General features: G+C 39.0%; 1 protein-coding gene across 1 annotated transcript in view; it reads right to left on the bottom strand.

Annotated features, from left to right (window-relative positions):
- LOC131063775 (agmatine deiminase) overlaps positions 1-23,077 on the bottom strand; it is a 182,563-nt gene that overhangs the window by 106,856 nt on the left and 52,630 nt on the right. Inside the window, exons 3-8 of the mRNA XM_057997707.2 lie at positions 19,258-19,371; positions 18,986-19,075; positions 18,769-18,847; positions 18,505-18,560; positions 18,273-18,351; positions 17,798-17,932 (exon numbers count right to left, since the gene is read on the bottom strand). Coding sequence (XP_057853690.1) covers positions 17,798-17,932; positions 18,273-18,351; positions 18,505-18,560; positions 18,769-18,847; positions 18,986-19,075; positions 19,258-19,371 — 553 coding nt within the window. The remainder of the gene's footprint in view (positions 1-17,797; positions 17,933-18,272; positions 18,352-18,504; positions 18,561-18,768; positions 18,848-18,985; positions 19,076-19,257; positions 19,372-23,077) is intronic.

The following is a 23,077-nucleotide window of genomic DNA, read 5'->3' as shown; positions in this document are numbered from 1 at the left end:
CAGTCATTTTGACTGTGTAATACACAGTCATTTCAAATGACTGTGTATTACACAGTCAAAATGGTTGTGTATTCGAAATGAAACAATACAAAAAGATACCTGGTCGTGCGTGCAAATGCAAACCCTATGCAAATCGCGTGGCGTTTTTTGCCTTCCGGAGTCACGTGAGCCGCGAAATGGAATAAAGACTTCGGTTTTTTTTTTTGCCTGCGACTTAAGTCGCGTTTTTCTCGCATTTTGTGCCGCGTTTCGGGCGGGTTTTGGCCATTAACGGCGATTATTTGCCAAAAAAATCGCGGCGAGTATATAAAAAAATCGCCCCGAGTATTTCCGCGATTAACTCGCACGGGATTATGGATCGCGATTACTCACGAGTTTTTGAATTGCTCGCCGAGTTTTTCATCTATGCTCCCGACAATGATCTGGTGAAGCAAAACCTCCGTAAGGCAGAAGTGGAGTGGGCTATTCGGATGCCCGTGTTTCCTATCCGCGAGTATGAGGGTGCCCTACAGTTCATGGTGGACACCTTCGACAAACACACATGCACCAGCACTTTTGAATACCTCAAGAGGGATGTTACCATATCATTCAAAGCGAGGGACTTCACGAGGGTATTCGGCATTCCAGGCAGACAGGGCAAGAAAATATAATTGAAGGCTAAAAAGATGAAGCGGGAGGAGGAGCGGTGGATCAAATTAATCTCCAGGAACTTGACAACAGCAGAGCTGGACAACGTGGCTAATGCCACGAAGGGTCGGGGAATCCGTAAGACCTTTCTTGCAGAGGGCCACTGGCGGTGCATTATGGATGTCATCAAGAGCAGATTGACAGGGTCGGGTAGGGCGTCGAACATCGCCCTCCCTCAGATTATGCTTATGAACGGGTTGATGAATGGCATTGTGTATGATTGGACCACGTTACTCGCAGAGCGCATGTATGAGTTTTTGACGATGCAGCATCGCACATTCTATATGCCGCACTATGCTATAGGGTTGTTCCTGGAGACCACGCGGGAAGCAATGCCGGAGGCAGAGCTGGAGGTACGGCCACAGGGACCGTTGGCAGCAGGTGAGCGCACTTGGACATTGGGCACTCTTCCACGAAGCGGAAACGGGCGGTAGATACGGCCTCAACTTTAGGGGAGCCTGACAACGGGAGGGATTCCAGTAGCACAGAGGAATCAGAAGCCGAAGAGGAGGATGATAGCAACAGGGCGACGAAGGAGCAGGTCCTGTTTGCCCCACCCCTGCTATCAATGCGCACGCCGATGTCATCATCTGGAGTAGGCGACACCTTTATTCCGGCCTTCGGACAAAGCCGCACGCCAGTTACACTTGACCCCCTACAGCACCAGGTAGCATCACCGGGCCCAACCACAGCGGCACTTACGGAGGACATGGCAGAGTCAGGGACGGAGGAGTCACCGCATCGAGTAGTAGTTGCCGAGGAGCAGGGACTGAGGGAGGTAGTGGATACGGAGCCTTGGGTGCGGTTGGACGTTGTGGGGATTGAGGTTGTGGTGACTGTTTTGGTGTCTTTGTTGGAGGAGCCAATGATAGTGGCCCATCCCCCGGTCGTAGAGATGCGTGCTGACCCGTCGGTCGTGGCTGTGGAGAGTTGGCTCACACAGAGATTTCAGATGACTTTGGCACAACCGGAGGGAGCTGTTGTATTCTCACCGTGTTGGGAGACTAGAGCAGAGGTAGTTGACTTGGACGATTCCTCTGGCGAGACACATGTGCCAGCAGTGGGGCACACGGCAGGAGAGGTCGTCTCTGCCATCCAGACGCCAGGGGAGGGTACACCATTGGTGGCAGCGGAGGTACCTTCACAGCAGGATGTGGTTGTGTCAGCTCCGCCAGAGACTTCACAGCCTTCGGAGCAGGAGGGGGAGGATATCGAGGCCTATCTAGCTGACATGGTGACGAGGGGTAGGCAGGTGGTGGCCACTGCCCAGACGCGAGCATTGCAGCAGGTTGTGGTGGAGTTGGAGAGGGCCCTACGGTTTATGCAGGTGGGCTGCCTCGCAGCCTTTATTACATTCTTTGAGTCTCAGGGTTGGCCGACTACTGAGACGAAGGAGATGCTCCAGGCTTGGAGTTTGCGTCAGCCCATTGTGGAGAGTTAGGTGATGACAGTTGTCCGCGAGATGGAGCAGGTCTACCAGGACGCCTACTATGCCCTAAGGCGTGCCCAGCGTGAGTCGAAGGTCCAAGAGGCTACTAGAGTCACGTTGGAGAGGGATGTGGCCACTCAGCAGGCCTCCTGGGCAGCAGAGCGGGCCCAGTTGTTGGCTCAGCTAGAGATGACCCGCACAGAGAAGGCGGAGGTAGAGACTCGCCTGTCGGCAGAGCAGAGTGAGAGGAGCCTGTTGCAGACTCGGTTGGTCGATATGACAGCGACAGCGGATACCAAAGACAAGCTGCTGGAAGCCGCGCATATGGTGAAGACGGCTTTGGAGAAAGTATTGGTTGCAGAGCGGGATGTGACTGCTCGTACTTAGCAGGTGTATGAGCTCCGCGCCCGCTTGGCGACCCAGACACCGGCGTCTCAACCTTCTACTTCAGGGACGCTTCCCCAGCCCCCTCCTTAGTTTTTTCTGATGTATATATTGTATAGGTTGCATTGTCTCCGTTTTTATTATTAGTCGCCTGGAGACGACTTTTCTTTTTGGGGGGATGATGTTAGCGGCATTATTGTACACAAACATAAGACTAGTTAATTATGTGTAATTGTTTTGGTTAGTTGGCAACCGAGGGGTGGTCGTTGCGGTGCGACGGTTGGCGCTCGCACCCCCTCGGTATCTTTATATACTTCGAAATGTAACTTGCAACACACGATTATGAATGGAATAACATCTCATATATTTGTCTAATATCTATGGCGTTATTGTTCTGCATTACGTGCTTTATGTTTTAAGTTATTCACCCGAGAGGGCAAACACCCATTAGGAAGAAAGAGAGCCAATGCTGCACCAATAATGTCAAAGTGTGACAAAACCAGATACCATGTCGATGACGATGAATCACTCGCTGCAACAAAAATGAAGATCAGGTATGGAGACAACCTGCTTTGAGCATCAATTGGATACTTGTAAATGGCAGAAATACTGGTACAATCAAAGTCTCACGGGAGCCATGCACAAATGTGTACAATCTAAGTCTCAACTGGAGCTATGCACCAAGTCTCACAAGATATTCCTAATCTAAGTATACAGGAGGATTACATCAAATATGTCATCAAAGACAAGATACAAAGAGGTGTGGAAATTTATGATAGTGCGAGTACAACATTGCTCATGCAAGAGCATGCAAATATGGAAACATGAAGATGATGCCACCAAAGAAGCCCTGTAGAATATTGCAGATGAAGATGCCTCCGACTGGGATGTCGCCAAGAAAAATATAGTAGCAATAGGCCCCCCCTGGCTGCCGGTTGAAGCGCTGCAAAACAGGTATGAAGTGGACAAAAGAAAATTGTTCCCAATTTTGCGTAATTAACAATTTTGTTTTTAAAAGATTTAAAAAATCTTAATAAAAACAATTATTTAAAAACCATATAAAAAAACTTTATTAAAGACAATAAAGAAAAAAACAATTGCATTTTTTATTTTACATTTTTTGAAATATAAAAAAAACTTTATTTATTAAAATAAAGAAAACAAAAAATTGCATTTTTAACATTTATAAAAAGACTTTAAAAAAAATTAACATTTAAAAGTTTTATTAAAAAAATAATAAACATTATTTAAAAAACAATTTAAAAATTTTAATTAGAAAAAAAAACATTTTAAAAAAACTTTAAAAAAAAAAAGAAACCCTTGCGGGTCCCTGCAGGGACACCTGCATCACCCACAAGTACCCTGCGTAGCAAGGCCTACGGGTGGCCGCAGGTGTACTCTGCGGTACCCGCAGGGCCTGCGGGGAGCCACAGGTGTACCCTGTCGTACCCGCAGGTACCTACGAACTGCAGGGCCTGCGGGCCCCGGAATAAATGCCCCCCTCCCTTCCACCAAAAAAAAAAAATCGATTTTTAATTTAAAAAACAAAAAAACAAATCCGCCCTCCCCCCAAATTTTAAACGTATTTTTATTTTTATTTTTTTTAATTTATGAAAAAATATAATAAAAAAACAGAAAACAATTTTTTTTTTTAAAATTTCAGACCTGTACCTGCAAGTCCATACAACGGGCCAGGAGGGGGAATTTTTTCAACTTAGGTTGACGAAGGCCGATTTCAACGAATTGACAGTCGATCTTGGGGTATTTGGGCATTCTGAGCGCGATGGTAATATCGGATTTGACCCAAAGTACTCCAAAATGCAGATCGTTGCCGGGACAAGTCACCACCCTCCACCTTCAAACGGCTCTAGATTTGGCCTCAGATGTTGGATTTGGACGAAACAAAAGGTGATTATGACTTTCTCGAACCTCCTCAATCCAATGGTGACCTTAGATTTGACCCAACAAGCTCCAATAATAACCTGCAATAGAAAGCTCCAAAATGCAAAACCCCAAATTTCTCTCAATTGGCAAAACAATGGCACTCTAATGGCTCTGATACCATGTGAGAATTTGCCAAGATCTAGAGGCAATGGAAAGCACAAATAAGAGAGAACAAAATGTGATAAGAATAAACTGTATTCCTATCAATGTTGCAAAATGTGATCAACTAGATCATCAAGATTTTGTTTTTGTTACATACAATGTAGGATAAGCCTTCTTATAAAGACAAGGCTAAGAGACAAGAAAGCACACAATGATGACAAGTGGCTCAATGAAATGCAAGGGTATGTAGGGGTAGGTAGGAGAAATAGTAAAATATTCCACATGAGGTGGATCACCCACCGAAGGTGGAATTATCACTCCACAATAAGTGGATATGATAGAGTAACAACAAGATCACACCATAAAAGGTTGAAATTCTCCTACATACACACTCCCAATGTAGCACATCTCCCTAAGTGTCTCATATGCAAACTACTGTGTTGTGCATGTACCTAAGTAAACTTAAGTAAAGTGTAATTATATCCAAGATGAATAAATAATTACACCAACACCCATGGATCAGATCAGATCAGAATTGTTATTAAGTTATAGGCAGTAACATCCTTGTTCTTGGTGGTATGCATGGGGATGTGTTTAATAAGTATGCTTAATATATGAAGCCCGATAATGTTCTTATGCAGAATTAATAGTAATGTTAATATGGACTGCAATATGTATGATAGTAATACTTAATTTCATATGTATATTCATAATACATAAGAAATTAGTATACTCATAGTCTAAGTCATGTTATTACTGTCAATATTTAAGAAGATGGGAATGAGATGTCCCAAAGAGGGGCAATCTAAATCCAGGCAATAGGTTAAGTCCCAAGATAGGGTGGGGATCAATGACCCATAAGCCTTGAGGGTATAGACCCAAGATAGGTAAGGGCTTGGATCTGTAAACTTTGAGGGAACCTATCGTATTTGGTCTCTAAGCGCTTTGGTAACATACATAAACCCTTCCCCCTTAAAACTGAAGTAGTAGCAGGGTCTGATATCTATATCAAGAATATGAATAATGAAATTAATCATCTAATGAGGAAAATAAATAAGCACTTGTTAATAACTAATTGAAGAATATCAATCAATTTTAACATATTGAAATAGATCAGGTAGGGGACATTACAATCATCAACTAAGGATTAAGGAAGAGGACAACCCTAAAACTGCTTTTAGAACTCAATATGGACATTATGGGTTCATTGTTCTCTTTGGCCTTGCTAATGCCCCAGCAACCTTCATGAACTTAATGAATAGTATCTTCAAGAACTACTTGGATGATTTTGTCATTGTATTCATTGATGATATTTTGATCTACTCTAAAAATGAGAAAGCTCATGAAGAACATCTGAGAACGGTTCTGCAATGCTTGTGGAAACATTGATTTTTTGGGAAATTGTCCAAATGCTCTTTCTATCAAAAAATGGCTTGGACATATTATTTCTGTAGAAGGGATTTTGGTAGACCCAACCAAGATTAAAACCATCATGGAATGGCTTGGCCAACTCCAAGCAATGTTCATGAAGTTTGTAGCTTCATGGGATTGGCAAGGTAATATCGAAGGTTTGAAGAAGGCTTTTCTAAAATTGCAAATCCCATCACCAATCTTCAGAAAAAGGGAAAAAAAGGTTTGAATGGACGGATAAATGTGAGCAAGCATTTCAAATACTTTAGCACAAGCTCACAACTACACCAATTCTAATTGTCCCAGATCCCAATGGCAGATTTTCAATTATAACAAATGCCTCTGGTGAAGGGTTGGGTGGTGTCTAAATGCAAAATGGTCAAGTGGTAGCATATGAATCTAGAAAATTGAAGCAATATGAATTGAACTACGCTCCACGTGACTTGGAGTTAGTAGCTATTGTGCACATATTGTAAATGTGGAGGCACTATCTTATAGGGAAACCATTTCAACTCAAAACGGATCACTTGGGTCTTAAATATATATTTTTCCAACCCAACCTTAATGCTCAATAAAGGAGGTAACTAGAATTCTTGAGTGAGTACGATTTTGATATTGATTATATTAAAGGAAAGGAAAACAAGGTGGCTGATGGACTCAGCAAAAGGAAGCACCTTTATGTTATAACAACCTATCATACAACCTTCAAGCAACAAGTCCTTGGTAGCTTAAAAGATGATGAACACTACAACAGAGTTAGTTCAGCCCTACAAGAAAACGCTTTAGACCCAAGTTTTGATGGGTACAAGTTCAAACCTAATGGTCTTTTGCGATTTCAAGAAAGAATGTACATTCCAGCCCAAGATGCACTAAGGACTAAGGTCCTAGAGGAGGCACATAATGCTCCATATTTTGAACACCCAAGGGTAACCAAACTCATGGCTGATTTGAAACCATTATATTTTTGGCCACGACTAAAGAAGGATGTAACAAAATTTGTGGCTGAATGCCTTGAATGCTAGCGAGTCAAGGCTAAGCATGTGCATCCTGTAGGAAGTTTATACCCACATGATATCCCTAAATACAAATAGCAATTCATAAGTATGGATTTCATTCAAGGGCTACCAAAATCACAAGCAAGTATGATGTTATTTTAGTGGTGATAGGTAAACTCACCGAGCTAGCACACTTCATACCAAGAAATTTAACAGATGGATCTATGACATTAGCAAAGAAATTTGTTCAAGATATATTTACACTTCATGGAGTTCCTGAAACTATCATATCTGATCAAGATACTCGTATGACATCAAGGTTTTGGAGGACCTTAAATTTTAGTACAGCATGTCATCTTTCAAACTGATAAGCAAACAAAGCAAGTCAATCAAATTGTTGAAGAATTTCTTAGAATGTATTGCAAGGATCAGCAATACAAGTGGGAGGAATACTTACCCTTAGTTGAGTTTGCATACAATAACTCCTTCCATTCTTCTTTGGGAATGGCACCTTTTGAGGCTCTCCACAGTAGGAAATGTCGTACTCCTATTAGCTAGCACAAAGTTGAAGATAGAATAATCGTTGGTCCTGATATGTTGAAAGAGATGGAAGAGCAAATGAGAATATTTAAGAAAAGACTAAAGGAAGCTTCAGAAAGGCAAAAAAGCTATGCAGACAAAAATAGAAGCTTCAAGGAATTTTTTGTAGGAGATAAAGCATTCTTCAGAGTAAAACCTCAAAAAAGCCCCATAATCATCTAAACTGTCTCCTAGATATGTCGGACCTTTTAATATCCAGGAAGTTATAAACCTTGTCACCTACAGATTGGCTCTACCTCCAGCTCCCTCTCGGATTCATAATGTCTTTCATGTTTCTTATCTTAAACCTTATCATCCAGATGCCTCTCACATTCTTGACTGGCGAGCCTTGCAAGTTTAGGATTTGGGGTTGCTTCTTATAGAACCCATATCAATCCTTGAGGAGCACAGGATTCAAATGCGCAACAAAGAAATGGTCCAGTGCAAAGTTCAATGGGACCAATATTCAGAGGATAGTGCTACATGGGAGGATGTTGCAAAAATGCAACGACTATATCCTAAATTATTTTAGTATATTTCTTTTTGCATACAACCCTTGGTCATCGGGGCAATGACTCTATTTAGTGGGGAGGGATGTCACAACCTTAATTGTGACCCAGCCCTAAATTTTGTGCCCTAGTTTTGTAATGACATGCTTATACACACACACACACACACACACACACACACACACATATATACACATATATACATATGTATGTATGTATATATATAGGATATGAAACCTAATCATCATAACATTTGGCCCTAAATTTTTGTACTAATATCCTTGTATGTTTGCTTATTTGGATCTTTATCTAGTTGTTAGAGTAATTGTTTTAACAATATTGAAATGTGGTAGTTATGACGGTAACAAATTGATCTATGGATGTATATATTAATTATGAGAATTGAAATTATATAGAAATGGTAATATTGTGGATAATCATTTTTTTTTATCTTATTATCTTTTATATGAGATGGACTAATATTATTCCTAATATTGTTGTGTGACAAGATAGTTATGTACTCTTGCGGAAGTGAGAGAGTAACACCGGGAAGAGGAGTCTAGCCATCTGAGGGCAACTTGTGTGAGAACCTACACACACAACACATACTATTGTTACCACAATTTGCATTTCGCAATAGGAAGGGTGAATTAAAGTGTTTTAGTTATTTAGTTATTTATTAAAAATTACATAAGGAATTAAATTGTTTATATATTATTAGTAATTTCATATTTATAATGATATATAATAAGGTCATTAATATAAAAGTGGGGAAATAATATATATATATATATATATATGCAATAGGAATAATTAAAAAATGAGCATTATAATAAAATATCTCATATGGGTGGGACCTGTTGAAGTGTTTTTTATGCACATGCAAACACAAAATAAAATACCCAAAAGTATCTTATCCTCTCTTGAACAAAGTTTCTCAAATGTTGAAGATTAGCTTAAGGATCACTTGAGACAACTCCAAGGTTCTTGTATGTCAGGTCACGACGTGTGGATAAACTCGTTGGTTTGATGTGATTATGCTGGGATCACGAGGGGGCTTACGTTGAATTGTCAAATGCTTGAATCGCTAGAACTTAGATCATCTCATGTTGCAATCCTGTGATGCTTTTTATCCTAAACTAGCTTGAGTTAAAAAAAGGGCAAAAGATGAAGGGTTGAGAGAATCCATTCTAAGACCTAGAATGCAAGAAGATAGGTGAATGATTAGATGGAATCCTACTGGGCAAGGTCTCACCATCGACTCGAACAATTTGACACAAGCTCGGTGCAATCTTCTAAGAACATTTCAAAGATGCTCAAATCATTACCATCAAACATTGCTCACCATTCAAGTTAATGCATAAACAATGGACGCATAACAATTTGAAGTTAAGCTCATGTCATTCCAGTTGACCACGCAGGGCACACTTACAATCAACAAGAGGCTAGTGGTATGGACTAAACAAATTCCACATAAATGCATTCAACAATTTCCTCCATTCAATCTAATCAACGTGAAAGCAGATTGAAAAGTAAAGACCATGCAAGTTGTTGAAGTAACAAATCAAATTCATCATAACTTCAATGAAATCAATTGCTCTTTACAACAAGGTTTGGCAACAATCTTTGCCTTCTCCTAATCTAACTTCTATTCTAATCTAGCTACCATCTTAGCTCTATTCACTATTCACTACTCCATTCGCCGACTATTAACTATTAACCTTTACAAATGAAGAGCTTGAGCTTTATATAAAGAGCTCATTTTACAATGAATGGCCAGGATTGATTCTCCATCAATGGCCAAGATTCTACAATGAAAACCCTAATTAGGGTTTTTTACAACAAACTCAATTCTAGCCAATGAAATGATTTCAACATTTTGACACGTCATCTTTGGAATATTCAACCAATGAATAACGGGGGTAGGTGCCTCAAAGTTTGTGCCATCATGAACGAGTCAGGTACATTGCACCTAGACGTGCTGAGGTGGAACTTCTCTAATTGGCATAGTGACTAGGTTGATGACTAGGATGCCACTTCAACTTGCACTTGTAGACTTGATTCATCACCATGAAGGGATGTTGAGAAACATCTCTTGATCCTCAACCTTTCAAGCTCGCTCAAAGTAGTGGTGATGGGAAACATTGAGGTAGCTGAATCCTTCCTTCATCCTCGCTCGTTTGCCTTGGGGTGATTGTACAACCTTTCCTTCGCACTCCTTTGATCTTTTCATGTCTCCATATTGTGGTGAGAGTTGAGATTCTTCCTTCCTTGATACCCTTGTGCTTGCTGATGAAGTTTTCTTCTTGAACTTGCATGATGACGGAGTCTTGCAATCTTTCCTCTCTCATTTCTTCAAGGTGCTGCTTTGCAATTTACATCATCTTCCTTTCATATCTGCAAAACAAAACAAGTATGGCATCAAATACAAATAATATATAACCTTGATAGTTCTTTTAACTTATTATATCCTTTGATTTTATGTGTTTTGCAGGTTTGATAAGAGGATTTAGAGAGAATCCACTCTTATGAAGGAGCACTTGAAGTCGTTTTTCGTTGCTAGAGAGGAGCACTTGAAGTTTGGTCCACCCCTAATGCTCATGAAGTTACCCTTAAACTTGTCTTTTGAACTCGCTTTCATTCATTTCTCTTCATTCTAACATTGAGTCTTTCAACCATGTATTGATGCAAACATGATGAACTGTCCTTAGGGAAGGCCTCTAGAAGAATTTCGCTCTGCGAGTGGAACACATGAAGTTCACTCCACAAGGTGAGCACATTAAGTAACCCTCTTACCCTTCATCATCTCAAATCCAAAATTGTTCTCTCCTAAGCATGTTAAGACATCAAATCAGCTTAAGGAAATGAACTATTAAGAGTTTTGCATCTTATTTTGGGGAAAAGAGACAAATTCGCTCCTCTACCTCAATTCATGAAGTTCGCTCCTCTACCTTAGGACATGAAGTTTGCTCCTATTGGCCTGAACATGAAGTTTGCTCCCCTTGGCCTGAACATGAAGTTCGCTCCCCTTGGCTTGGTCATGAAGTTCGCTCCCCTTGGCTTGGACATGAAGTTCGCTCTTAGAGGTAATTACATGAAATTCGCTCTCCCTGCCTTGAAGATGAAGTTTGCTCTCCCTGCCTTGAAGATGAAGTTCGCTCCCCCTGCCTTGAAGATGAAGTTCGCTACCTACCTTGAAGATGAAGTCCGCTCCCCCTGCCTTGAACATGAAGTTCGCTCCCCTTGGCTTGGTCATGAAGTTTTCTCTCCTTGCCTTGGACATGAAGTTCGCTCTCCCTACCTTGGAAATGAAGTTCGCTCTTGTATCCTTGAAGATGAAGTTCGCTCCCCTGTGCTTGAACATCGCTCCCCCTGCCTTGAAGATGAAGTTCGCTCTCCCTGCCTTGAAGATGAAGTCCGCTCCCCCTGCCTTGAACATGAAGTTCGCTCCCCTTGGCTTGGTCATGAAGTTTTCTCTCCCTGCCTTGGACATGAAGTTCGCTCTCCCTACCTTGGAAATGATGTTCGCTCTTGTATCCTTGAAGATGAAGTTCGCTCCCCTCCTTTAATTCATGAAATTCGCTCCCCTATGCTTGAACACGAAGTGAATTTCAAATTAGAACTCTGACTTACCTTTGCTCATTTTCACTCACTCTCTCCACTACGGGCGTGGTCATGAAGTTGATTGAAATTGAACACTTAGTGCTTGCTTGTTCACCTTGTTTCACTCTTTCCATTCAAACTTGCAAGATAAGGCTCATGGAACAACTTCGCTTTCAATTAAGGGCATTCGAAGTGAATCTCGCTCTTGATGAGGAGCACTTGAAGCTTTTGCCCTCAACCTCGAGCTCTTAAAGTATCACTAACTAGCAGTCCTTTACACTCTTTGGTTGAACTAATGATGGACTTTACTTCTCATGTGATCTAGATGTTACAAACTCACTCATTTCACGCCTCACACAAGGCTATCCACCTGACTCCCGGCCTCTTGACCACCTATACCGCTCTAATGCAAAGGCTAATAGCTAAGGACCCAAACACTATCCTAGAAAGCAGAAAAAGAGTGGGGATCCCCATTTGCAATGGGGCGATGTGTGAATACCTCACAACAGGACCCAAGGGTTGAAAGGAGAACTTACATGAAAAAAAACTATATAATAAAAATGCATACAATTTATTAAGTACTTTCAGAAGGCACGTAACCCGACTCCCCCTCCCTCATGTTGCTCAAGGCAAAGGAAATAAAAATAAAAGGGATGCTAGCTGTCTGAGAGACGCCTGCCAGTTGTCACCAGGAAAGAAGGGATTATCTAAAAATTTATTCACACCTAGCACCTTGGGAAGAGGTTCTTCTCCCACGTAGCAAAAAAGGAAGAGTGTGGGGGCATAAAACAAAGAAAAGTTAAATGTATTGGGAAGTGTTTACTATGATTTTTGGAAGGGGAAGCACAGCAAAGGGTAGAGGGAGGAAGGCTGTGTGGTGTTTGAGGCAGCAAATTTCTGCATTGCCATGCATAGGTATGCATTGGGGTTGTTATTTCTTTAAGTGACGTTAAGCTTACTATACATGACAGCAAGAATTAGCTGATGAGAAAAAGTTAGCAGCACTAAAAACAAACAAGCAAATTTTCAAAAAAGCCTATGTTCTCAGTCCTAAGACAGGCTAGTCTTCAATCCACATGATTTCTTGTTTTCATGATTAAATGGACCTAGTTTAGACCATTAGCTGGTTAAAATATAGCTTTAAATTTCTTTTCCATGTTCATTTTTCCAAATGAAAGTCAATTATATGCCGAAAACCCCTATTTGGTGGTAGCCCGGGAGGAATGTCCTCGAACACCTTGCTATGTCTATGCAAAATTGACTGAATTTCTATATTGCAAGATCCCCTGTCCTTGGTTCGACATGTGTTGGTAATAAAACACTTAGCTGCCCATGCTACTTGATCCTTGCGAAATACTATTTCTAACCTCTTAGCTGAAACTTCCATAGGGCCCTTATTAGATAGGCCATGCAAGACTATCTTATTTCCATTGTATTGGAGCGAGAGTTCCATGGTTTGATGGCTTGTTTCGCACTTGTCAATTGCATACAGCCATTGAACTCCTAAAACTACTTCCATATCCATGCTCATTACATAAAAATCATCTCTCATTTTGTACTCCCCCATTATCAATTCCATTTGAGGAACCTTCTTGGTGCATGGTAGAATTATTCCACTTGCAACTTTTACATCAAACCCTTCGATTCCTCAATATTTAGTTTAAGCCTCTTTACTACTTCATCCACATAGTTATAGGTGGCTCCACTATCAATAAGGATGGTTACCTTTTGCCCTTTCAAGACTCCCCTAAGACGGAAAGCATTATATCTTGGATCTCCTGAAAGTGCTGCAAGATTTCCTCTAGAGGGTCATTCTCCTTGGTGTAGTTGCTCAGCCTCTTCTAGCTCATGCCCAAGTTCAGCTTCATCACTTCCTATGTCTTCGTCAGAAACTACCTCTATGTAATGCCCTAGCTGCCAAGGTTCACGACATGTAAAACATTACTTTTTCCTTCTTAACTCATACTTAGATACCTCTACTTGACTTGGTTTTGGTAGTGATTCCTTTGGAAAGGTAATGTTCTGTTGGAAGGATTTTCTTGGACAAAGTAGGAGGTGTTGTCTTGGTATGAAAGCTGTCCCTAGTCACTGAATCTTCCAAGTTGAGGACTCTAGTGATTGCTTCTTGTAGAGTGTTGGGACTAAATGCTCTTATTAAACCCTTAAGAGGCTCGGTTATGCCTTCAGCAAATCGAACTATGAGCCTCCTTTCCGTTACATCAGGTACCATAATTGCAAGTTTCTAACATTCTATCACATAAGTTTCCACTTTTCCCACTTGCTTCAATTGTGCCAAATCCTGGAAGTGAATTTCCAGATCCTTCCTATGAAACCTTTTTGTTATCCTTTGGCTGAAATCCTCCATCGTAGTTATAGCGTCATACCCTTGAGTTATCAAGCCATGGTACCACCATTCATGTGTTGTCCCTTCCAAATGTTGGGTGGCAAATGTGATGGCTTCCCCCTCAAAACATGGAATTCAATGAGAAATACATGTCTAACTTTTACAACCATGCTCTTGCTGATGCATTTCTAGACCCATCAAAAGTTTGAATAGTGACTTTCCCCAATCAATGTTGAAAGTCCTTCCTTTATACCCTTTCCTCCCATGCCCTCTTGCCTTCTTCATTTCATAATAGTCTCTAAAAGACAGATCAACACAAAATGGCAAGGCTTAAGGCATAATATGCCTTGTAAATCTTGCTACATCCTCCTCGAACTGATGTTGTTCTTCATCAGTGTTTACTGTCATATCCTTGCCAAGCCCAAGAACATGCTACTTTATTTTCCTTCGCAATAGTTTTAAAAGGCTTGTCGAGCTCCAACAAGGTTGTGGAAACCTCATCGAGAACCAACATAGATTTTGAAACCTCTAGGAAACATTAATGCAAGCTTTCCTTCATCTTCCTTTTCATTTCTTATTCAAGCAAGCAGGTTGTCAAAACCTCGTTGGGCCTTGACAAGGATGTGAGAACCTTGTTGAGAGCCGACAATAGTTTCAAAACCCTCAAAATATGCCAAAATAGCACATGTGCCAACTAACTTCAAAACTTGTCTTTAGAAATTTTGCCTTTGCTCGAACATCAAACAAGTTCGAAAAGGATGTTGAGAGCCAACACAGATTCTTGAACCTCCATCATTTGTTGACAAGTAACTTGAAACAAGTTTTCATTAAAAGTTCTAAAACCATTGTCAAGCTTCGACAAAGTTATTAAAACCTTGTCGGCTCCCAAAAAAGGTTTCAAATCCTTGATGAAAGGACAACACAATAAAAACATAAACTTTTCTAAAGTGGTTAGAAAACTAATGTCGGGTGCAAACAAGGTTGTGAAAACCTTGTCAGCTCCCAATAGAGGTTTTAGAACCTCTATAATAAGCCAATAAAACAATACAGTCAATTTTAGAATTTCAAACTTAGAGAATTGACAAGAAACAAAAGGCTGAAAGAAACATAGGAGAGAAGGGAACAAACATAAAGGCCCATCTGAATGATATCCCATACCAGTTATCAATAATGGACCATCAAGGGCAAATGCAGACTTATAGAGCAAATCAGAACAAAATGAAACAAGAGAATGGGGTACCAACTACCAACACATCTTGTAAAGGGTTCAGCAATTGTGTGAAGTTCCAAAGTGACATCAGAGGCATGACAATTGGATATGGAGTTGTGTAATTAGAAAAAATTTACAATGTCAAGGATATTCAAACAAAAATCCTCAATTAATGTAAACATTCAAAAAACAAAACAAGAGTGCCAAAGAGACAACACACATGGCAGATGCTTATTGCAGCAAAAAGGCCTCTTCCTAGTAGAGATTTGCATCTTTCCCCAGATCTCCACTCACATGGTCTGCTATACCATCAATTGGAAAGCCCAATAAACTGTGCAGTTGATCTTCACTAAAATGTGTGATAGTTATGGCGTGGTGGGGTCCAAAGGTTTCAAAATTCTGAGTGAAACAATCTTATAAGGAAGTGTTTTATGAGCTCCAAGCTATAAAGGTTATGCTTGCACACCTTAGTAATATATGAGCTCAGTAAAGTTAACGCAAAGAAGCTGCAAATATTAAATGAAACAAACCTATTTTCACGGACTTAAGGAAGTTTTGGAGCTTCAAAGTTTTTACACAGGGAAGTATATGTTGAAAATTTTGTTCTTTCACAATAAGGTAAATGGTGAGTCTCAAGCGAGATTTTCAATAAACAATGCAGACATTTTTATTGCAGGATTTTTATGCAGAAAGGGGGTGAATTTCTCATTTGCCATACAATAAGATCATAAAACCTTTGAGCAGGTAATGCAAATTTATTTGCTGGCACAGAATGATTTGCACAAAATAAAATTTTCTTTGCACGGTTGAGCAAAGAGTGAAGCATAAAGATCCATTCAGCATATTCTTGATTCCACTTTGCAAAGGCAAGGTTGAGGTCAAAATTTTGGATGTGTAAATTTAGTATCCAATCTACACTAAGGATTTTCTAAATGTATAAATTTGGCTGTCCATAAGCTTTATGAACAAGTTAGAGAAAAAATCAGAACTAGGAAGGATTTTCTGAATGCTTTGGTAGCGATATTGGGGTCAAACAGGGGTGTCCTCTTTCCCCCACGTTGTTAGGTCTATATATTGATAAGCTGGAAGAGTGACTAAGCACACCATGGGAGAGGGTATTCTGTTAGCAAGATATGTGATGAAGCTTATTTTGTATGCGGATGATCTTATACTGATTGCAAAATCTGCTCATGGTTTGAGAGAACACTTGAAGGGTTTAGAGCTCTTTTGCCAGGAGGTTGGGATGCAAGTAAACACCAGCAAAACCAAAGTCATGATCTTTTCTTTGTAGCGGAAAACACAGTAGGTTAACTTTATTTTTGAAGAAAACTCCCTAGAAATAGTGGAAGAGTACAAGTACCTAGGAATGATTTTCACAACAGGCATAGTTGGGAGACATGTAGGACAAGGAGGATCTAGGGGGATGGAGAGCTTCTTACCTTCTTCAAAACAGGTGCAGGAAAGTGGAATTATGGGATTGAAAGACCAAGAAAACACTTTTTGGTTTATTGGTCGTCCCAGTTGTCCTTTATGGTTGTGAAGCTTGGGGTAGTAGCATCAAAAACACTTAATCACTAGTTGCCTCAAAGTCAAATCAACAGTTCCATATGAGATCCTTTTATCTAAGGTTGGTATGTTCCCAATGGAGGCTTCAACAATAATTCATTTGTAAGTTACTTTAAAAAAATTGAAAACATAGATGAACATCGATGGCCCAAAATAGTTACTATGGAGAAGTTAAATTGCAGGAAGAAGACATGGAGAAAGCAAATGACAAGTGGATGAAAAAATGGGACATTCATTGGCAAGATTGCCCTAACTAAAATGAGGAGATAAAAGTTTGGGTATTGGAAAAATTTAGGACTGCCATGTGGACAAAACAGAACAGCCAGAAGAAGACACACTATGTTATTAATTCACATGATGAAAAGGCTTATTTAAGGGTTGAAATCGAGGAAAAGGCTAGAATCTTAATTGCTCAGTTGAGGACAAATCACATCATCTTCGATGTGAAATGGGTAGATGGGTAACTCCCAAAGAAGAGTGGGAAGAAATGACTTGTATCTTTTGCGATAAAGGAGCTGTTGAAACTGAATGGCACTTGATCATGGAGTGCACGGCTTACGAGGATATCCGTAAGCAGTTTGAAAACAACCGGAAGGTGGAAATTCTGAGCAAGCTGTTTGAGGAAGCAAGGCTTCACAACACTGCAACTTTCTTAATCCCTTCATTCAATCATTCACATAGTTTTACAACTTTACAACTTTGCTTACCAACACTGTCATCGTCCAATGATCCAGTCAGGACCAGAATTTTTTTTTAAACTCCTTCTGACTCAATAAGGTCTTGCACAATCTTTCATGTTTCTCATCTTTTAGTATTCTGAACTTACCTATTTATATATACCAATTGACTTAACTCGTGTACATCCTTGACATTATTTAACCACTTTACCTATGAATTAAGCAAGCATACTTATCTTTTATTATAATGTACTCAACCAAAAGAATCATGCCTATAGAGAAAAAAAATTCTAAAAATGAAATGATTTGGTTTTGAAGAGATTTTTTTAAGAAAAAGTTCCACATAAACAATGCATACCATACAAACCCCAAGGCAGCCAAATAATTTTTTTAATTCCAAGGTACAACTTGAGTTGATGCTCTATGTCTTCTCTTGTAAGGTCAGGATTGCGATTAGGATTAAGTAAACACTCTTCTGTTGTGATGCAAGTACCTGAAGGAATGACAAGGCAAGAAACATGTTTCAAGATAGATTTTGACATGATAAAAATAAAAATTAAGCATAGGAAGGAAATTACACAACAGCTATGATTGTAATAAGAAACTCAGTGAACTTCACCAAGCCAAGCATTCTCAATGAGTAAAGGATATACGATCTCTAGAAAAGAAACTTTAATTTCATTAAAAAACAACAACAACAAAGTTGAGAACGGATAAAGATAAATTCTGCTGGCCACACTATAAAGCAGCCTATGCATCCTAGGAACCTCTAAATGGAAGTTCCTCTAAAACATGGCCACGATAGAAGGCAGTCATAAATTGATATAACTTACCTTCTCCATCCACATGAATACTGCCTCCTTCCAAAACCATGGAATGCGGAAATCTTATAAGCCTCTCCACTTCAAGGATCTGCATAATAAATGGCAATGTTACAGTTCAGAAAATATCATGGTCTGCTTTTTCATATTCACCACCTGAGTGCCTTGATACTTGTACTTCCAGAAATGTTAATTGTCATTCATGTTTCAACAATCTAAAGTATATATATTTTCTTTTCCTTACCTTTCTAGCAACAAGACTGTCAAGATCCCAGTCTGCATAACATCCCTCTATTGCTCCTGTAAACAAAAAGATCTTCAATGAAGTTTGAAGCTTACAGAAAATCAATATGAGTAGTTGCTGATTGAGTAAAGAAAATGTACTCGCAATAAGACTTTGTAATAATCACCTGTCCCAACAAGGGGAAAAGAAATAATCAGGCGTAACATGAGTACAAAACAAAATTAACAATAGAAAAGATTATGAACCATGGAAATGAATATATACCACCCCAAGAATTGAAATTCCAATCAATGCCTGCAACAATTTGGGTTTTATTTTCTAGAGGCCTGTCACACACAACAAACTTCATTTGGAAATGTCAGACCAACAAGAAAATTTCTATTTAAAGGTATAAAGGTATAAATCAATATTAACTACATGCAAAACCACTACAAGCTCAAGAATAATATCCCATCAAAATAAAGGGGATCTCAAGGCTTACAGTTGGACCAATGTCCCGAAACCAAGCATCATTCATGCTCATCTCCAATACCCTAATATTTTGTGGTAACTGATCCCGTGCATTAGCCCACTTCATTCCAATAGAAATATATAAAACAAAGTTAATATTAACAAATCACTATTTTGACAATCAAGATCATATTAGAATAGCAAATGAAATAGATAACCTCTATGGATAACAGGCAATAAGCAATCTAAACAAGCATAAACTCTTTCCACTGCAAAAATTAAGAATTGAAGCATTTGAGCAACCTGTGATGCCCTTGCACAGACTGTAACACTCTCAAACTTTGAGATAGCTGAAGCCACCTTGGCAAAGACACATTGACCATGCACGGCATCTTCACGCCAATTATCAGGACGTTCCTGCATGATTTCCATATCAGTAATCAGTTAAGGAATCTGCATATAACAAGGTTTCTAAGTTTCAAGCATCAACAAGTTTCTTCATGTTATAGAGGACCGAGGCAATATTTCAGTCTTATTGCAAAGAGTGATTGCTCAAAGTGATTTACACAATTCAATTTATTTTGCAGACATCAGAGTCTTCCTTGAACACCAAAATTTTAAGTGAAGATTTCTAAATCTAATACTGAAAAAATGATACGCTCGTCAAATTTGTTCTCAACCCATCAGAGCACAACAATTTGATCCATGCCTTCATTGCCTGTAAAATTATGTTGCATGTGACATCTATGCTTACCCCAGAATGCCAAATAGAATTCACAATGCACAATCTGTTTGCAGAACTTATTGCATATTTTCAGAAAGATAAAAACATAGAACTTCCTGGATAAGCTATCCATTTATGGCTAACACCTTACCCAGAAGGCATGAAAGTGTGCTGTAAGGCCAAGTTGCATTGAATCCAATGCAGTGCTACTTTATAATTCATTATGGCAAGATTCTAGGAGGCATCAAATGTTATGCCTGTAGACCATAACCTGTTTTGTGTGAACTCGGTAAATATGTTATCATTGTCACCATAGGCAGTGCAACTCATACGGTGCTATAAACGGTTAAACCAATGGTTGTCTTAATTGTCAAACATTGGTCCTTCATATAGCACTTACACTGTTGGTTAAGAGTGTCAATTTTATGACAGGCCCTCCCTGTGTTGCTAATATTTATTGAACACTACCTCCAAAATAAAAGCATCATTTTCTATATTATTGTGCAATTGTTATCTGTCATACAAATATTTTGCCTGTACTATAACTTGTGGTTTTGGTTTAGATGGTGGTGCAGCAAAACCCATACTTGGCCATGTAGGTACACAAGTGTTGATCATTAACCACGCCAAGAAATAGAAAGATAGACTCACCTGGGAATCGCAAGAGACATGTCAGTTTGTATGCAAAACATACTAATTACTCAGAAGATCATATCTATAAATAGATTCACTTTCCCCATTTTGACGGTGATGAAGGATGATTGAAAATATAATGAGTTTATGATTAGTAGTATTGAGATTAGATTTTGTTTGTTTTGAGTAAAAAGTCATTTTCTCCTATGGTAAGCCAAAGAGCTCTTTATGTATACTCTGATAATGTGCACTTAATTTGCAGATCTCTTTTTCATTTGTATATATGGAGCTAAGTTTATTCTGTGTTATATCCTACTTGTGACTTCATATATGTTTCCGTCAACAATGCATAGGAATACATGTTAGAGCTAGGGCTGACATGCAAGTTTCAACCATTCCTACTTTCTGCCTTACAACAATATCATTGCAGCTCTGATGCGCTCTAAGTGAACATCTTGCAAAGGATAATATACTATAGCATATCTGAATATCTAATTTTTAATTATCTGGTGAAGTGCATCCCACATATATAAAAAAACCAACATAGGGAGCAACAAATATGTTCATGGACCAGATGGATCATAAAAAAATAAGAATGTATTATCAGGGCATACCCCTAAATATATTTTTAATCAGGATTGTCAATTCATAGTACTTGGGACTTCACAGTGTCAACTACCCCAATCACATTTCATCCTTGCTTTTGTTCCCAAGTAGGTGGATGAGACGTCAAGTATTATGATTTTAAAAGGCTTTATGTATCTGGCTTAAGTCAATAAAGGAAAAGGAGTTCTATGTATAACTGCAAATTTTCCATATGTACTTCTTTCTTCCTTTTCAATGTACTTATGTTGCTGATTGCCAAAGTGTTTTATATCCTCTGCATAGGCTATGTTATTCCAGGACAGCTTGCCATGGCTGAGCTATGAGCATCAAAACTCTTTTGCAATGTATTGGTTGGTATGTGCTCCAAGTTTACTCCCTTGGCTTGTTGGTTGGGCTTAGTTCGATTTTTATGGAAAAAAAGTGAATATTTGTGGACTGATTATGTACAGTTTGATTGTGATGGTGAAGATTTTGTGGTGAGAAGATTCGTCAAGATGAAAACCTTGATTTTGAGACCACTCTCAAATAATAGCGGTGCAAGGATGATAAAAATTGTGGCAAGTGTACCGATTTCTAGTGCAATGATGATTACATTTGTTCAATCACATCCCATTAGTTGGCAGGGTAAAGCAATATCACTTGCCCTTCTCTCTCAATGTGAGTTTGAGTCATGTCTACTTTTATTTAAAATTGGATTTGGACAAATGATAACCCATTTTATGTTTCCATGGGTTAATCAGGCAAGCATAGGAAGAATAATTGATTTAATATGTATTATTGTCCAATCATTTGCAATATCAAGGGGGCAATTAAAAATTAAATTTAATATTTATGAGGCTCAATTAGGCATTGCAAGTTGTGCCCTTTGGAGTCATGTAGCAAGAAGTCCAAAAACGAATGAACAGTATGAAAGCTCGTTTAAGGAGAAGGCTTGTGGACAAAAACCCATGAGCTTTGGGTGATCACAGGACGAAAACCCTTTGATTGCTAAGGGCAATCTCATCCAAAGATTATATTTGGGCTGAAAGAAATTTGTAAGATTGTTTCTTTCTTTTTTCCAATATTCAATGGTTCTTTGAGCATTGTTTAGGTGATCTTCAAGCATAGTTGTGTGGATTGCTGGTTGTTTTCAGTTTTGGGGATGTGTTACAGCAGTACGTTGCTGTTATCAAGCTTGTAATCAGATATAAGCTGGTATTTCCATTTGGAATTCAAACAATTTTTCAGTTTGTGGTATCTGGACTTAATTGGGTGTACTAGAATTGTCATATATTGTGAGTTTTGTGTAGAATTTAAGTATTGAAAACCAAATCATTTGCTGCTGTTGTAGATCAGATCTCAGACCTGATTATTTGTTATTAAATATCAAAAAAAAAACATTTCAGTGGTATTCTATGAAGTTTCAATCAATTTGGTGTTCTTTCTGTACAAGACAAGCTGACTATTTTTGGTGTTTTTGGGTGAATTTTGGTATGATTTGTAAATTCATTCTCAGATCTGAAAATAATTCTAATTTTTGAGTCGAGGACATTACAATGGTATCAGAGCATGATCTTGTCATCTTGTTGAGTGAAGTTGATAATATCGGTGGATTCTTTAATCTAGATATAATTTTGTTAACTAACTTGCAGAATCAAATTCAAGAGATACAAAATAACCTATGGTGGAAGACAAAGCAAGGTCATTTGGATGAAGATCTTCACAAAATGTATAGATGGCGAGCAGATTATAACTCAATTCCTGATGAGATCAAAGTAGAAATATCTTGCAAAGGATATGTAGAATTTGCGAGGAAAAGTCAAGGACACTACATGAAGAATCAAGGTCAGGGAGAGATGAAGGGAGAATATCATATTAATCCATAACACGCAATAGTACCTACACAAGAGAAGAAAAGGAAAAAGGAAAATTAGAGTTTGTTAAAGAGAGAAATACAAAAAAAACATGTCTCCTATAGCAAGTGAAAAAGAAGACACCAAAAATGAACTTAGAAAAAAAAGGTTTTGTTTTACATGCAAGGAACATTGGGAGCCAAGTCATAGATGTGAGAGGAATGAAGAGGTAAAAGGAGAAGCATGTAAAAATGAGATGATTGAACTAGAAAGGGTGATGGATAAATCTGTAGCGTAGTAAATTGTAACCTAGTTAATTCAAACCTCA

The sequence above is a fragment of the Cryptomeria japonica genome, chromosome 5 (genome assembly GCF_030272615.1).
Source record: "Cryptomeria japonica chromosome 5, Sugi_1.0, whole genome shotgun sequence".
Taxonomy (NCBI): Eukaryota; Viridiplantae; Streptophyta; class Pinopsida; order Cupressales; family Cupressaceae; genus Cryptomeria; species Cryptomeria japonica.
This window is presented reverse-complemented; position numbering and strand designations above follow the sequence as displayed.